An 18,912-nucleotide genomic window follows, 5' to 3' on the forward strand; every position below is an offset into this window, starting at 1 on the left:
CCCGGACTGGTGGCCAAGACCCGGGCAGTGTGAGTGCCACTAAAAATCAGCTCGTGTGCCGCCTTCGGCACGCGTGCCATAGGTTTCCTACCCCTGGTATAGATCAAAGTGAATGTTAAATGTATAAGAGTATATTTGGTGTTTAAACTTCATGAAAACGAATGGGATGTTACATGTCTGGTGTCCACATAGCTGTATCCTGTTATAATGGAATAGCAAACATTTACATTGTCTATATCCCTGTAACTAAATAACCCACCAAATGAGAAAGACACCTTGTGTAATGCAAACGAAGAACTGTAACAGGCATGTGCTAATTCTTGCACATTTAAAGGCCAGTGGTTATTGTGTGTGATGATCAGAGATCGAAGACTCTAAATGCGCTCCATCATCAAAGAAAGACACTGCCCATCCCCGTGGGCAGTCATCCTGTCAGCTTGTTTTCTGCGAGAAGAAATTCTAAGTATGGACACAAGGAAAAATTCTTCATCTCTGGACTGTGGATTCTAACACGGAAGAATAACCAATGAGAAAACGGAGATCCCCAGAGTTACTCTGATTAGCCCTAAAAGACTTTTGGGAAACTGGCAGATTACTACATCTCTGCCACCCCTCGAAATTATAGACTGTGACTCAACTGTACGTATATTTGCTTTAACATCTCAGGAACTCTCATTCCTTTGTCTGAGTTAATACACATTTAGTGAGTTTACTATAGAATTGGCTACCAGCATTGTTTTTGGTGTGAGACCCAGGATGCAAATTGACCTGGGTGAGTGACTGGTCTTTTGGGACTGGGTGCAACCTGAATATTTTGTGATTTTTTTGGTATAAGTGACCATTTATCACATAGTCCAGCTTGTTTGGGTGGCAAGATAGACTGGAGTGTCTAAGGGAACAGTCTCTGACTCAAGGTGGTGGAATCTCCTTCCGTAGAGGTTTTTAAGGTCAGGCTTGACAAAGCCCTGGCTGGGATGATTTAGTTGGGATTTGGTCCTGCTTTGAGCAGGGGATTGGACTAGATGACCTCCTGAGGTCCCTTCCAACCCTGATATTCTATGATTCTAAGGTTACTGTAGTACTCTGGGCATTCGTATTTGGTACTGGGTCAGTGAAATCTAACGATAGACAGTCCATGGGGGCAGGTGTCTGCCCTGCTTTTGACAGTCTGTCCTGAGGGAGGCACAGTCGTGAACCACTCCAGACAGCGTGACACCATAACTTCAGGAATTTCAAGGGTTAACAATTAAAAGATGAAGCATTTTAATTGGTAACCCTTGAAAATCCTTTACTGTACAGCTCTTTCCTCAGTGTTTTAGAGGAAAAAGAAAAGATTATGGCCAAAATATACAAACTGGGGAGTGGGTGGGGGGGGGGGGGGGGGCTAAAGTGAAGCACCTATTCAGACACCTAAGGAAAACCAGCCTGGTTTTCAAAGGTATTGACTTGCTGAGCACTTGCAGCTCCCAGTGAAATCAATGGGGTTTATAGGTGCTGAGCCTATCAGGAAATCAGGCCATTTTTACTTAGGTGCCTCACTATGGATTCAAGTGCTCAGCTTTATACAACCACATTTGGAAACTGTCGGTCACACCTGTGAAAGCGATGGCCTGTACCGATAGCACCTACAGATGTTAATTTTACCTTTGGAATGCCTCCTGCCGTTTCCGACAAGCGAGGGTAGGTGTATGAACTATACGAATGCCCTTGCTGATTTGATTTAAAAGCACTTGCTCCGTATGGCACGACTGGTTCCTGAAGACCCGAACCTGATCTGGATCTCTGTCTCATGGCTGGCTGAGGACTTGTCTGGTTTACATAGGACGACTTCGGTCTTTTGTCATAGTCATCCTTGTCTGGTCCATTTCCCCAGTTGCTGTCACTGTATTCCAGTCTCTCTTTTGAGCACTCACTCTGCACTGAAGTTCTAGATGGAGCGTAGTGAAAAGGTTCTCTGTAGTCTAGAGACGATCCACTAAGAATCCTTTGATATTCCAACTTTAGGCCACTGTACCCAATTGGTTTGCTTTTTGTTTCCATGTGTGTATGGTAATCTGGAAGGAACCTTGAGATGTCTGACTTCAGGGGCTTAATTTCTGAATAATAGGTGTCTCTGGGTTTTGTTTTCATCACGTGTCCATTCTGTTTTGGGGTGAAGCTACCTTGGCAGTATCTGTCTAACTCTTCCCCATAAAGACTCTTGTCTCTATATTTTTCAGTGACATAGTCTGCCGTGGTGTCCGACTCGCTGGAATACTGAGAATATGTGATATAACCATTTTCTTCCTGGTGGCTTTGTACATGGTTTGAGTTTCCTTGGTGTGGAGTGGGAGGACTTTCCTTCCGTAGGGAATTAGAGCGTGTCACTGAGATATTGTCAAATTCTTCTAGCAGGCCATTGATTGAAGTATCCTTTTGAGGTTTATTTCCTCTAACGATAGTCTGGGAACAGAAAATTGCTTTGATTAAATCCAGTCTTCTATTTAATATTTGATTGATAAAACCAAAATGATCTAGCAAGCAATACATTCAGAGGTTATGTTCTATTCTCCTATCAGGTAGCTCATTTGAAGGAAAAAATGTATTTTTACCAATAAGTACTTTACTGCAGAATCATGCAGCGACACAATTATCGGCTGAGATTACTAAAAGAAACTAGCGATTCTGGATGTTTCAATTTTGGGTGTCTAACTTAAGACACCTTAAAAAGGGTCAAATTTTCAGAAGCAGGATATTCAGCTCTCAAAAAATGGAGGCACCTCAAATTACTAGTCACTTTTGAAAATGTTGGAACTATTATATTCATTATTATTTGCCGCTCATCTACACCAGACAAGGCTAATAGTCTGAAGCTGGTGTACGGTATAAGGATAAGCTAAAAGAAAATCATTCCACAGTCTGCATTCACTTATACATTTCACTGTGGGAAAGAGTCAGAATGGAAAGTAGTGTGCCATTTATTGGGCACTATTTCCTTTCAAAACAATATCTGTGAATGTAATAGGACCACCCCGAGTAATTACACTGGAGTTCATCTAACGTTAGAGACACCAGGGGGGAAATAAAAATAAAGTGTTAAACCTAAATACTTATCTCTTATGTGATGTACAGAGGGGACATTCACAGCTTGCAGCAGGCCACCTGGCTACAATAGTATCTTTAATTAACCAAGTATTTTTTGAAGGGCTAAATCAGGGCCCTGGGACATCCCACAGTGTGGGAGCTGCATGGCCTGACCAGGCTGTGGTAACCTTTCCTATATCCTAAATGCTGCATAGTCATCCACCCTCTCTCCCTTCTGTTTCCATTTCTGCAGCCCTGGGGATGGAGTGACCTCCACAGCTCTCGCTGGGACAGAATGCATGAACTCCCTCTCTCCAAACTGCTTCCCACCACTCAACCACGCAACACCTGCTCCCTACTAATTCCAACCCAGGATGATGGGCCTCATGACTGGCACGTAAGGGCACACATGAAGTCAGTTATGCCTGATTTCTGCACTGACCTATCAGTGATTGAACTATTTTTTGACTCATTACAGCTATCATTGTAGCATATGGTTATAGCAATGATAGTAATATTGATTAATCATCAACTCCTACTGTGAGGGTCAGAAAGAACCATTGTGATGTGTGTACGTTTCCTGTGAGAATGAGATGGATTGATCAGGGGCCAGCTGGTGTGAATCAGTGTGGCTCTAAATGGCATCAAATTTGCTTTGGGGATTCACACCAGCTGAGTAGGTGGGCCTCTATTTTTAACTTGTTTAGTTTATAAATAGAACTTAGCCAGCCTAGGGAGATATCCTGTAGCAGCACTTTTGTGTTATCATTCTGTGTCTTTATGCTCCCCACCTTGGGTGTGCCACAGAGCACGGCTTCCAGGGGACTTCTGGTGTTTCATCAACAAGGGCCACAGAGGGGAGGGGGCTACTGGATCCCTGACTACGTGGATCATCCCCGCACAAAGGTGGCCCACAGAAGGGGCCACTGCAACTCAGACTGCAACAGCTGCTCTGGACCCTTGGTGGGAAAGTCTCCTTCCCAACATCTGATCCCCACTGACTTCCTCAGTGCACTGCCTAGCTATTGAGGTTGTGCACTGGCTTTAAGTGTAGACCTGGCTTCAGATTAAGTGGAGCTGCTAGCGAGTGGGTTTGAAATACAGTCTTGGGCACTGAGCCCAATCCCTGTTTAATTCCAACACAGACCGAGGAGGCTTTCCCAGAAGTGCACAACTCCCGACATCCTTGTGCAGCTCAGGCTGAGTCATACGGAGAAACCTGATGGCGCTCATTGAATGGCAGAAGTTTAGTTAGTAGATAAAAGGAATGTAGCCATTGTGATGCTCTCTGAATGACTTCAAATTGTGTGGTATGATACCGCACAAAACCCAACTTAAGATATTCATTCAAGCTGGCCTAGATCACCGGCATAGGGACTGAAAACTGGCTGAAGGACAAAAACCAATGGGCATCTTATTGCCACTATCATCATTACTAGGGGATAAAGAGTATTATTGGTCGGCACAGGTTAGCATTTTCAGAAGTACTTATTTCACTTAGGAGCTTCACTCCCGTCAACTTTCAGAAGGACATGGGTGCTTCTGGAAATTGTATAGCCAGTCCTTACCCCCAGCGAGCTTATAATCTAGACAGACAACAAAAGAATGCTCTGGAAGACCCGGAAGATGGTGCTCTGAGTAGAGCTATATATTTCTTATCATCTATAGATATTGACACTGACAGATAAGATAGATATCAGTAGATGAGATAGACACCTGGCATAGCTATATCTGTCTGTCTACCTACCAAATTTGTTAATGGTGCGGAGACACTTTTACTGGCCTAGGGTTGCATTTGTAGGCTTTGAAGGAGTGATAAATGGTTCTGTATCAGTAGGGAAGTGTCTGCTGGGGTCTCGCAGTGCTTGGCTGGGCTTTAATCATTAAGTCCTTTGATTTGTGCACTGGGCCTATTGACAAATGTTTAGGGGCATGATTTTTATTTTACTTGGTTAGTAATGATGACCCAGATCACCCTTTCCTGCTGGAGGGGACTGTGGAGGAAAGGGAGATAAACTCTATGAGGTTTCCCTAGTTGAACCGCCTCAAAATTATTCTCTTGGAGAGACAGGTAGTGGGATTTGTCCCCATGTGGAAGTAGCAAGGGTTAAGGGTGGTGGGTTTTTTGGCTCTTTTCTTTTTTGGCCCCACCATTCTGTTTTGCCCCTACAATCCCCTTTTGAGTGGTCAACGGTAAGCAACTGACCTCCCTCTCTCCTTCTGCACTGATACGTGGAGAAACACACACAGAAGGTCTCCCCTCACACATCGATAGGAACAGGGAATGATCAGAAATTCCATCCTGATCCTGAGAAAACTTCACCATAAAAGTTTAGTCACAACCAATATGTTCCTGCAACATTTTCAGCCAGTTCTAGTTTACAAAGTGCTTTGAGAGCACTGGATGGAAGGTGTGTGCAATGGAGGTGCAAAGCAGTATTGGTAATGGGATAGCGCAGCCACTTTGGGGCGACATACGCAAAGGCACATTGTGATTATTGGGCCTAACAATTGACTCCAATTGTAAGTTCAAATGTAAAAAGTATGTGCAAGTTCATAACATATTACAATAACCTATAACTTTTTGCTTTCTTGGAAATTAACCATGGAAAACGGATCCAATTGTTTTTAATAATTAATGCTATGATCAAGTGAAAGAAAAGCAGATAGAGGTACTGGATATGTCCAAACAAAAAGGGATATGGTTTAAGGACTGTTGAAATCATGCTTGGTAAAACAAAAAGATAATGTGAAAATAGAAATTAATGAACCAAAATGGGTGTGGCAGATATTAGGCCTAATTAATGGACAAAAATAATGAGCGGAAGAACTATACCACTCCCTTTCCCCCCTTTTTCAAGGTTCTTAAAAACAGACTTTGAAAAAAATATAATCTATCTCAACTCTCATCTCATCTTCCCTGACTCCAAGACAGAGGGAGCAGACCAGACCAAAGGATTTTCTTCCAGAAGGGAAGGCCAGCAGAAGTTTTCCACTTCTGATTCCTGAAAGTCATCATATCACCACGACACTCAGTCCTCAGCCCATCACTGGAGACACCTAATTGCCAATGGCTGCAGAGGTGCATAAGGTCCTGTTCTGTTCCCTTCCCTGCTGGGTTACTTTCTGCACCCTTCTTTCCTTCTAATCAATCTCTCACCCTCTTGGCTTTTCACTGAATCCTGAAATCAGTTGCAGTGAATCAGCACAAGATGAGACGACCACAATCCTGCCCTGTCTAAGGAGAAAAGACCCAACCAGATGATGTCACTGACTGGAATGTGAACCAGGATCCAAGCAACAGATGTTGTGGTTGACCTGCCAGCCAAAGCATCCATTCGTAACTAACCAGCCATCCCTTGTTCCCAAAACAGCAACCAAAGCCTTATGTTCCCCATCTTTTCTATCCCGTCTCTCCTTCACCTTGTATTTGTCTGTTGGTTAAAAACAGGAGAGGGGAATACTTTTCTCACATCAGGACTGACAGTAACATTAACCTGTTCTTTTTCATCAAAGAAAAGTTGTTCAGGAAAATAAGAGCCTCTGATATTTCGCCTCCAAAAGGAGAGAGACTTTAATGGATTTCAATTAAGTTTGTTTTGCATACTCACTCAATTCCATTTTCATTATAAATGCTTGTTTTAGTTTCTTGTTCTTTCTTGTGCTTGATCAATAAACTTTCAGCTTTAGAATGAATGGTTTTGGGTGTTTGCCAAGAAACCGAGTACACCAAGTCTGTAAAATAGAATCCCAAACCTAAGTATCAAAGAGTTTATAAACACCTTTAACTTTTTTGGCCCTTGAGAACACTACAACAGGCATCACACCACTGAGCAGGATGGTGATAGGTTTTCTCCCAGTGACACTCTCCCTAGATACTCGCTGTTGCACCTGACTCAGGGCCATATTTTGCCTGATCAATTCACAGGTGTGCATAAGTGCTGCCGCAACCCCTGGCTTGAAGTAGTAATAATTACCCAAATACATGGTTTCCACCTTGAGTACGCTCACTATAAAAATTGTTCCAGCACCACTACAGGTATGCAGTATATGTGAGGTGCAAGGAGACTCTTGCTGACCCTTGCATAGCTGGTGTAATGGCCAGGCACAACTGCAGTCCATGTGCTCAGGGGATCACAGGGACTGCTCTGTCCCTACTTCCCCAGGAGTGCATGGTGTCCCACAGGGAGCAGGTGGGGACATGGTCCCATCTCTCACCCTGCACTAGCCCGCAGAGTGCGATCAGCACACAAGGAGAGAAGGGTGCACCCCATAAAGGGTTCAGTAGTAAGCATGCTCCCCCTCTGTGCAGGGAGTTCAGGGAGGAATTACACTGCATGGGCCTGACAAGCTTGACCTAGCCCTCAGTAGTTACTCAAGGGCCAACTGCGCCATCGTTAACCATGATGAGCAATACCTCACTCCATGAGGGCAACACTCGGTGCATAGTACACAGCAATCTGTCAGAGGTAAGGGATGGACAAGATGACTACTAGGCCCTTCCATCTCTAATTTCTAAGGGTCTGATTCTGTCATCCTTGCTCACTTTAGGTAGGCCCTTATTCTGTTAGCAGCCCCATTGATCTGAGGTGCACCTAAACAGATACCGCAATTTTTTGTCTTTCCAGATTAGTTTCTTAGTTGCAAAGTAGGGTGCAACTCAATATGAGTGTGGGTGGCAAAATCTGGCCCTAAGATTTCTTTGTCACAATGAAATGCACCTTATTCCTTGAGTAGTTCCACTAAGATCAGTAGGGCGGCAAGGGGACATGCAATGATGTTCAACTCATAGTCAACCTGTGGAACTCATTGCCAGGGGATATTGCGAAGGCCAAAAGTATAACTGGGTTAAAAAAATAATTAGATAAGTTCATGGAGGATAGGTCCATCAATGGCTATTAGCCAAGATGGTCAGGGATGCAACCCCATGCTCTGGGTGCCCCAAAGTCTCTGACTGCCAGATGCTGGGACTGAATGACAGGGGATGGATTACTTGATAATTTCCCTGTTCTGTTAATTCCTTTTGAAGCATCTGGCATTGGCCACGGCCGGAAGACAGGATCTGGAGATATATGGACCATTGGTCTCACCCAGTATGGCCGTTCTTATGTTTTTATGTAAGGACGTTGAAAGGTGGCATATTCAAAAGTGATAAAAGAAAATGAATTTTTACACAATATGTAACGAGACAGTGGAACTCATTGCCACAGGATGTTGTTGAGGCAAGGAACTCTAAGAGGGACTGAACACATATATGTATAACAAGAATAGCCAGAATTATAAGAGAAATGCTAAAAAATTTTTTGGAAGGGATATAAAACCTCATACTTCTGACCTTGAGCCAGTCTCTAACTACAAGGGGTTAGGATGAGACCTTTATAAGGGGCAGATTATCCCACATGTATCTACTGTGGGATTTCTTACACCTTGTTTTTGAAGAGCTGGTGTTGGCCACTGCCAGAGTGAGGATACTGGGCTAGATGAACCTCAGGTCTGATCCAATTTCTATGTTCCTATGATTACCTGAAGAGTACGGTGCTATTCAATGGAAGGATAGTGTAAGGGTAGCAAGATCTGGACTTATTTATTACGCTGTCAAATTCATGCTTAAAATCCACTCCGTAAAGCTGACAAATGCAATACAGGAATAGCAAGGCAAGCAGCTATATCTGCACCTGTGCTAGGAATATGGAACAACAGCCATTTCTACTGCCTTGGGCAACACTGACAACGGTGGAGACCTTCAGAAAAACGTCTTGGGATCAGAAAACAAGCTACAAGACAAACAATATAGCAATGTGCTGATTAAAAATGGGCTAGATGATCAGGAAATTATCTGGAAAAACTATGAACTGTAGTATCTGCTGACATCTAGGTAGACACCGTTCTATTTACTCTGCTTCAGCCTTTCAGTATATAGCTTGGATCAGAGCATGCACTATTCAGACAGGGAGCTGGTTATTAGAATAAGAGCAAATTAAATTGAGTCTTATGTGCAATGAGTCTTATGAGTCTTTGGTGCAATGCATCAGTTTGTAGCTTGATCAGATGCAACATCATATAAAGTATAACCTGGATACTAATTTTCTGGCAAAATATAAACCAGAACTAGTCGCGATATAACTCCTAATATCCCATTTACATTGTTCGCAGATGACTCTGTGAATTCTGAATAATCTATCGATCATTCAAAGCAAAGATCTACGTGTTGCCCATATTTATTGTGCTGATAACTTAAAGACGTTATGGCAAAAGGGAGGTTCAGAAATCTAGCAACATTTTATATACTTGTATATTTTTGAGTAGAGAGAGTGCCCAGGTATCTTGTCATACCTTATAGTGTGTACATGTAATTATGAAGCATTTTTGTGTGGTTACTGTATATAACAACAGGACATCAAAAATGATGTTAAAAGAATATTAAGGTTGCAACGTTAAGTGCTTAAAAGTTTGGAAATGCTAGAATTAAGGTTGGCTATGTATGGTGAGTCTGTGCAGGACCAATGTGCACTTGTCTATTTCTATATTTGTACTCAATCCTGAAGTCTTTGCTCATGTTTTCCCTCAAGCAAAGCTCCCACTGTAGTCAGAGAGAGATGCGACTAAGTAACGGGGGGCAGGTATAGCTCAATGGTTTGAGCATTGGCTTGTTAAACCCAGGGTTGTGAGCCCAATCCTTAAGGGGGCCATTTAGGGATGTAGGGCAAAAATCTGTCTGGAGATTGGACCTACTTTGAGCAGGGGGTTGGACTAGATGACCTCCTGAGGTCCCTTCCAACCCTGATATTCTATAAAAAGGCCCTTCTTGCCTTTACACAGGGTCTACCTTTCTTCCCCTCTTTGTTTCAACTTCCTTTTGGCTGAATCTCCACAAAATCAACAGCAATGTGCTTCTCTTTTATTCAGAAAAGGCCACCTCAGTAAAGCTGGGCTAAATGCAAATCAATCATGACCTTGCATTGATCCCTGCTCTGATTTATGCCCATAATCATTTGTCCAGGTTGCTATTTTGAAGCGAGCAACATTGAAACACCAGGAAAATAAAAAAGTAATTTGATGGCTTCTTTTGACTTTGAAGCAATTCAATAACATGAAAGGAATCATTTCATTAAACTATAGCCTCTCTTTGGCAGGGTGACTTTATGATCATTCATATTTAATTATCACATAATCAAACAGCACAGTCGACAATGAAATGCTTATAACTGAATGCACGATTGAAATACTCAAGTGCCATCCAATTTCTCCTGTATCACCGTGGGCTCAGGATAGAAGTGCTGACTTAATAATCTCCCTGGGGCTACTCTTCAAAGAGGGGAGGTTCTCCTGAAGTAGACTGGACTGTCCATTACTCTGCCTTCTCAGTGTCTGGAATGAGCAGGAGCAGAGGGGAACTTCTGTGAGTAAAACTCTCCCCTGGGGGCGGGAAGGGGGTAATATGATTTCTCCCTCCTTTGCAACCCAAAGATACCTCGCTGCTGGAGCTCCATCAAGAAAGAATTCCACTGGGCTTTGGGGGTGGAAGGCGTACCTGCAGGTATCCAAGCAGATATCCCGGGGGAGTTAATTCTGTTTGAAGCAGCATTAATTCCTGCAGATGACAAAAGGTGGTCTTCTGGCTACAGCACAGGACTGCACATCAGGACATTTAGGTTCTATGCCTGACTCTCCCTGCATGCACTGTATCAAGTCACTCACAGTGGTCACCATTAAAATGCCAAAACTTGTCAACAGATAATTATAGCTGAGATACTGCAGGTATCTCCTCTTCTAAATATAGGGGGGAAACTGTGGGATGACTATTGGGAACCACTGCCTTTTTACGAGCAACCACTGTAGTTTCTATTTACCTCAGTTTCTTTATACGTAAAATGGGGATAACACTTACCTACCATATAGGGATGTTGCGAGTCTAGATTAATGTAAGTGCTTTAAGATTCTTGCCTGGAAGTGCAAAGTATTGTTATTATTATGGTCAAAAACACACCACTGAAATCACAAGATGAATTAGTATATAAATATAGTTTCCTAAAGAGGAAAAATATGTGATCTTTGGACGGTATCGTATGTAATATTGCAGGAGCAAATATTATGTCAAGAAAAATTCGAAGTGTTGCTCCTGTTGAATGAAAGTTGAAGATACTGAGGAAGATCGTTTTAAAAATATTTCTGGTAGGTCCAATAGCAGATCATTCCAAAATGAAGCATTAAATCTTTATCTAATATATGCGCTGTGAAGAGTAACAAAGAATACTGTAGTGTGTCTCACAGGAGGATAAATAAACTTTATTCGTAATTATTTATTAGGGCTAAAAAATAAACAAAGATCCATCTTTAGGAATGCTACCATAATGAATAAAAATAAATGAAGAGAATCTTTGCTTCAAAAGTTAAATAAGATGTTTTTACAGAATTGAACTAATGTCAGGACACTAAGCATTCCTGAAGAAGAATGTGTTGTGTGCTTGAGTGATGTACTGCAGGTTTGATATGAAGTAGGAATTTTTGCACTACATAAGTGGAAACAAGCCACTAACTTGATATAAACCATGGCCGAAATTTTCAAACTTGAGAGCCGAAAGTTAGGTACCAAAGGCCTGATCTAAAGCCCATTAAAATCAATAGAAAGATTCCCATTGGACTTCAAAGGGTTTTAGATGAAGCACCTAAAGTCCTATTATCCTTAATAAAAGCAGACCCAACATCCACAAAATCCACGGAAGGCGCTGTAGGTGCTCAGCACTTCTGAAAATCAAGTTGCTTTCATTTAGGTGCCTAAATAGAGATTCTGGTGCCCAACCTTAGGTTCCCAAATTTGCGAATGTTGGCCCCTGTTGCGGCCACATAGCTATTCTCTCTATGCAGTAGTGCCACGTGGATATTAGTTAACAAAAAAAGAATCTCATGCAATGTAGATACGACAGCAGGAATTATAAAAGGTTGAAAATTTAATTTGTTTTAGGGGGGAAAAAAGAGATTATACCAAAAGTGGTGGTAGTACAAGTATATTCTTTGCTAGTACACCTCTACCCTGATATAATGCGACCCGATATAACACGAATTCGGATATAACGCGGTAAAGCAGCGCTCCGGGGGGGGGGAGGGGGGCTGCATGCTCCGACGGATCAAAGCAAGTTCAATATAATGTGGTTTCACCTATAACGCGGTAACATTTTTTGTCTCCCGAGGACAGTGTTATATAGGGAATGAGGTGTAATGGGAAAGTCTTGCAATTTCAAGTTGTTTCACACTGGAAATAAAAACAAACAAAACCCCAAAACAAAACTAGATTTAACTCATTCTTTAAAATCTACCCACAATATTTCCAAATAAGGAGTTCATGTTATTCTTGATCTGTATATGTATTTTATATGTAGAAAAAAAATCTTTTCTTGAGTCCTATTAGTCTTCAGAGCTTTTTAGACCAATGAAATTTAGATTCTGTAGGTAAAGAAATGCAGATACTTCTATAATTAAAAACAATGCACTATTTGTTAAGGTTGATTCAGCTAAGGTTATGTTACATTTGTTTCGCTCTTTTGTTGAGTTCATATAATGGAATCTTGTACAATAACTAGCCAAGCATGAATAATGAAAATCAAACCATATTGTATCGTACAACTTGGTTTAAGTAAGTTTCACAAAAGATGGTTGCGGTTTGTTACCATCAATTTCCAATGTTTATTAAAGAACATTTATCAGTGCAAAACACTCTGCCATTTTAGATAGGTGAATATTACAATAGATTAAGGAGCACTAGTGAAATTTATGCCACTGTAGCTGTCATGAAATAAAATCAATGCAACCCAATCTAATTGAATTAAAGTCAACTAAGTTCAAGTAGTTTTCATTTCATTTCCATTGGTTTCTGAACAGTCTTGGTGTTTGTTCTGGCTGCCAGTGACAGTAGCCATATTTCATGGTGTTCCTTTAGTGGTCTGTCCTCTAGTGATAAGCTATAATGGATCTGTCCGTAAGAACAGCTGTCTCGCCTTGTTTCAAAGAGCAGATGAAAAACAGCTTCTGGTCTCAAATACTGTATTAACCTTGACAATAATGAAGTGGGTAATTAACGGTTTTGGCCTAATATGACCTTGCGTTTATTGTTTTTTAAACTACTATACTTTATACACTAAGTATATATTAGCTTTTCTTCTTCTAGATCATTTAAAAAAAGTCTTTGTGGATTTAAATTCTCTGTGACAGACAGAGCAAATAAATATCCTTTTATAAAATGTCACCTTATAAACAGCCAATCTAAATTCAGATTTTGTTCTTAGCTTACTTCCCTTATTTTTATTAACACATAATGTGTGTAATAAAAACACAATCTGTGTAAATCTGAAAATCAATTTTTCTTAGGAAAAGGGAACTACAGCAAATCTAGAGTTACATGCCATTAAAGGTAAATTAAGTAGACACAACTGAAGAGTTGACAATTTCTCTTCTCATGCTGCAAGATATCAGTCTTTGAAGCCCTGTTCATGAAATTAAATTATATTCACAGGTGTAAGAATTTGATAGCATGGGGCACCTTGGGAAGAGGAAATATTTCCTTGTCACTTCACAAGAACAATATTGGTGTCTCATTGTTATCAACTGGGTAATTTATATTATCATTTGGAGTGGTGGATTTCACTAGTGCACATTTAATTCACTGACCTACCAGCTAAGCACTTTGCAAAAAGTTTTCCAACAGGATTCTGAAGCTGATGTCTCACAAATGCTACAGTTATGGCATGAGATAACCTCTGACCCCTCTCTGCTCAGTACATTTTGGTGGTTCTTTTCTATAGGGACAGAATTAAATGGGCCAAATCCTCAGCATGTATCTCCAATCTGGCACACTGAGTTCTCTACTGCCACTAAATTAAGTGACTTCAATGGGAGCAGAGGGAGGACCTCGCAGTGTGTTTTTAACAAAACCCTCCTACATGTGTGTAACTTGGACACTGTCACATTGGATTAACCTGATATTGGCTGCAATGTAAAATAGGTCAGCAGCTAAGAGAATAATGGGACATTCTCATTTTAATTACAGAAAGTGTGACTAATGTAGAAATGAAGTTATTCAGTCTGGAAAAGTAACTGATATTTGATGCACTGAAATAAATGTACATATAAACATCTGAGACAACATATAATATTATCAGTGACTTAACTTCAGTGCAAACTGTTTAAAATTCTTTAAAAGTAAAGTGATGGGGGACTATAAAAAAAGATGAACCAAAACCGCACTGTATAATTTGTCAACCTTTTTACAGCAGTTTTTAAAGTCAGTTGCCATAACAACAAGAGCAACATTTCATTATAATCACATTCGCTGATGATTCTTTTGACATTTTAAAACATAGTAACGTTGACAAAATGTTTGGTATTAAACTTCCAGTCAAGTGTCTACAGTTTAGTCACTTTTCTTTCTCTCTTTTCTTTTTTTAAAAATACACAAATACAGTCATTAAATGGCACTTGAAAGATTCCCCAGGAAATATTAAATGTTAACAATATTTTTTTGGTTTGAAAAAAACATGTTACAGAAATTTTGAAAGCCGAGGGAAAACAGACAGAGCAATAATAATTAAACACAATGACTCTCAAAGTATTGCTTTCGATATGTACCTTATCAAAGCACTTCATTTCAATTAAGGCCAAAGTGCTGAGTTTCAACTTTAGCATTTCTATGATTAGTCTATATTATATTACATAACATCATAGTTGATACAAGAGAGTCAAAATGAAATGTTTTGGCTGCATTGGCACAAAAAGTTGTGATAATTTTTTGGTTGAAATATTTGACAAAACCAATACGTTGCCGCAAAAGTTTTGATTGAATCGGATTAGCATTTTACAATGGAAAACTGTTCCACTGGAACATTTTCTACCAGCTCTACATGACTACCAACACCACACCTATAAAGTACCACCCCACACTGCCATTATTCTGTAAGTGGCACATACCTGTACGCTATTGAAAGGTGTTTTTAAGAATAGTTTAGACAGTTTCAAAAAGATTTATTGTGATTTTTCCTCCCCTATCCGCACAACTCCTGTGCATTTAGCCCTCCCCCTCAATCCTCCGCTGGGCTTCACCTCCCCCCCCCGCCCCTGGCCGTCCCCGTCATGCCCACATGCTGCATCCGGACCCCTGCTGATCCCCTCCCACTGTATCCAGACCACACCCCACTGAGCCCCCTGCACTCAAACCCCCACCCTGACGAGTCCTACCCACTATGCATCTGGACCACCCCAATGAGCTCCCCGCACCCGGACCTCCACCCCACTGAGTCCCAACCAGCTGCACCTGGACCCCCACCTGACCAAGCCCCAGTCCCCCAGCACCCAGACCCCCTTGCTCAGCCTCAACTACCTTCACCTGGACCTCCCTTCAGAGTCCCATTGCCCCTGTACCCAGAACCCCACAACGAGCCCCTGTGCATCCAGATCCCCCCTTCACCCAGACCCCCATTGAGCTGCCCAAATTACCCCACACAGAACCCTCCCACCCCACATCTGGATCCCCCCACACTGAGCCCCTCCACACCTGGATCCTGCCCACACCAGGTGAGGAGGGGCAGGGCCCCACGGTGTTTCTGGGGCACGCCCGGCCCTTGCACTGTGTCAGAATGCAGTGCAGCTGCACTGTCGAGTCCCTGACCTAGGGAGGCTGCAGGTGATCTTCCACTTCCGTGCAGCCAGTTGCCTGTGCTCCCTGCTGCCAGGCTGGAGTCTGCACATTTATGTATGAACAAATAAAATGTGCAGAATTTTAAAATAGCGTGCGCAGAACTTTTAATTTTTTTTTGGCGCAGAATTCCCTCAGAAGTAGACATTGCATGGCATTATTCTGTATTTCATGGCTTTTGTGGGTTTGAGTCGGGTGTAATTTGTCCTTAGCAGCCTTCATTGTTTTTAAATGACTGTTGTGGTATGTTTGTGCACGCGCACACACAATTTGCCAACAGAATTTACTCCAGGTCATATTAACCTGTAAGTGAGGAAGATGTTTTCAGCACTGACATTTCAAACATTCCTTCAAAGCCTAAAATCAAAGAACTACAATATGAATATGTGACAAAACAAACTGTTAATCTCCAAAGTATTTTTTGACCTAAATCATTTGCTGATATTTTGCTTGCTGAATGTTTAATAAAATCAGAACTGGAGGAATTAGTGGGGGAGGGGTAATTCCACCTTTGCAGTGATGCTCCCTCTACCCTGCAGAAACCATTTGATTTTTGCTTCATGGGAACTGGGATCTCCCACTTGGATGGAGGTCAACAGCTCTCTGCAACAACTTCTCTCCCTCAGCATATTGGGATTTCTCACTTAAGTTAATGTAGACTGGGTTCACCGAGGTTATTCTCCCTCTGTGACGTTGAACCTCTTAGCCAAAGAGGGAGAATCTGGGGGTTCCTCATGGGTGGTCCTGGCCTCCAGTGGCTCACCCAGGGTTGGGAAGCCCTGCAAACCTGCCACTTCTGCTAAGTGACAATGTCCATGCCTATAAACTCCACCCCAGTGAAGAATTCCAGACACATCTACGCTGCAATGAAAACCTGCTGCACTGAGTTCCGGATCCAGATCAATGGACTTGGGCTTGCAGGACTCAAAATTGCTGTGTAGACATCCAGGCTAAGGCTGGAGCTTGGCCTCTGAGGCCCAACCCCTCATGGGGTCTCAGAGCCCAGGCTCCAGCCCAAGACCAAACATCTATACTACAATTTTGAGACTCGTAGCTCAAGCCCTGTGAGCCCAAATTGGCTGACTCAGGCCAGCCCCAGGCCTTTTATTGAAGTGTAGATATAGCCCATGGCTAGGTGTCTACACTGAACACTAAGCCCAAGGTCTGACCCTGGTTTCACTTAAGTCCCCCTTTGCTCCTCACACCAATCAGTCCAACTCAGGTCAGCATGCACAGAGGACCCGGGTCCTAGCACGCCGTGAGGGAGGTGGGTCAGAGCCCAAGTCCCGCTGTGACTTGGCTCCAAGCCCTGTCATTTTGCAGTGTGGATGCAGGTCAAGCCACAGAAAGTCTGTGGAGTGGAGTATGGAGCAGAGCTGAGAGACCCAGGTCCAGTAACTATAAACCCAGGATTACAATGCAGTTGGATGCTCAAGTGCAGGCTTCGAAACCCCAAGTCCACAGAGCTGGGCTTAGAGGGCAGTGTAGACGTACCCTAAAAGCTAGATCTTTTGATCTGGCCAAGCTGTGGGCAGGTGCAGGTGGAAGAGTGGCGTAGAGGTGGCTTTAAAGACACCATTATGCTTCTTCAATCCTGGGGCGAGCTGCAGATCGGCTGGATCCTGTTGTAAGGGTGGCAGCCTTAAGAAAGGGCTGAACTGGGTTTGTAAATGGTGCATAGGTCTTGTGCAGGGCTTCTGCCGTGGAGTGCGCCTCACCAAAGGTGGACAAACTGCCTGCATTGTTTCAGAAGGCAAGCTGCATGCTGAATTTATTTTCATTTAGATTTCCCCTCCCTGTACCACCTCATTCTGGAGTTGTTACTGTGTAGAACATACTGCCATTAGCACTGTGTTTCTGAGAAACAGATGCAACATGAGTGAACCTATTGGTAAGAATGTTTTATAACCTGGAAAAAGAAAAGAAAAACCGAGAACCCTTCCATAATAAAAGGATATTCACTGTTTTTAACTTTACCTTTTTCTTTGGTGTGTTGCATTTAAATAGTTTTAGAGCACAAAATAAGAGCCCTTACTCACATAAAGCTCTGTTTTACTTTACTCAGACAAAATCCCATTCAGGAGTCAGGCCTACAGGATCAGGGACCAGATCCTCAGCTGGTGTAAATCAGTGTAGCTCTCTTGTCTTTAGGGAGCTATTCCAGTTTACAACAGTTAAGGATCCCAGCCCAGCAATTTATTCTTGCTTTATATTGTTAATGTGCTAAAGACGGGATTTGTGAGAACTAACATGCTTCATTATAGTTACTTTGCACTAAACTACGACTGCAGATCTAGGAGCAGGAAATAAATCAAAGAATAATAATTCTGATATGATTTGCAATCCTTGAACAGTGTCCTAATCCAAGTCATCTGTGTTCTGTCATTTACAGTCTCTCTTTTATTACACGTGTTTAGATTCAGAAGTTACATACAACTATGCAAGAGATAAACTATTAAAAAGAGGTGGAACGGAGAGTAAATAAACATGGAGCCTTCTTCTCAATGGCCCATTCTTTTTAGCCAATGAGCAATTACAGGGCATGATGCTGCAGCCCTTTTTCACACATACTCCCACTGGACTGCTGTGGGCTTGATTCAATGAAGTTGCACTGACATGAAACTGGAGTAGTGCGGTGGTTAATCACGGTGAGCAGTGCCTTGTCTGCACTGGAAAATTACACCTTAGAACATGTGTTCACTGACATAATGCTAAACAATGTGGACCCCCCCACAGCTTTGCACCTTATGTAGTCACTAACACCAGTGCAAAGTGGGCATTGAACATTACTGTACAGCAGCATTTTACAGCCACTTTTTCGGGGTGTAAGTGACTACGCAAGGTGCAGGGCTAGAGAAAATCAGGCCCTCTCTGTAGATGGCCTGGTTTAACAATGTATCAGAAGCTCATCGTTAATGAGATCTGGTTTAAAATAATCACTCTAAACTGTTCTTTAATGGAAAGTTGGTTTTCTGACTGAAATGAAATTTTTCCATGAAAAGTGTCTGCTTTCCACAGAAAATTAAATTTCTGTCACAAATTGAACACCCCAAAACAGAAAAATTTCAGTTAAAAAAAATGCCACCACAGTACCTCATTGGAGTTGTAGTTCAGTTGCCTTATGCTCATGTTCTCCTCTACTGACTGGTGTCCTCAGCCACACTTCA

General features: G+C 42.1%; 1 protein-coding gene across 3 annotated transcripts in view; it reads right to left on the reverse strand.

Annotated features, from left to right (window-relative positions):
• Positions 1-18,912, reverse strand: part of PAK5 (p21 (RAC1) activated kinase 5) — a 186,955-nt gene that overhangs the window by 37,491 nt on the left and 130,552 nt on the right. For all 3 annotated transcript variants that reach the window (XM_054024295.1, XM_054024294.1, XM_054024293.1), the window contains one exon: positions 1,645-2,442. In XM_054024295.1, coding sequence (XP_053880270.1) covers positions 1,645-2,442 — 798 coding nt within the window. The remainder of the gene's footprint in view (positions 1-1,644; positions 2,443-18,912) is intronic.

The sequence above is a fragment of the Malaclemys terrapin genome, chromosome 3, assembly GCF_027887155.1.
Source record: "Malaclemys terrapin pileata isolate rMalTer1 chromosome 3, rMalTer1.hap1, whole genome shotgun sequence".
In the NCBI taxonomy this organism is placed as follows: Eukaryota; Metazoa; Chordata; order Testudines; family Emydidae; genus Malaclemys; species Malaclemys terrapin.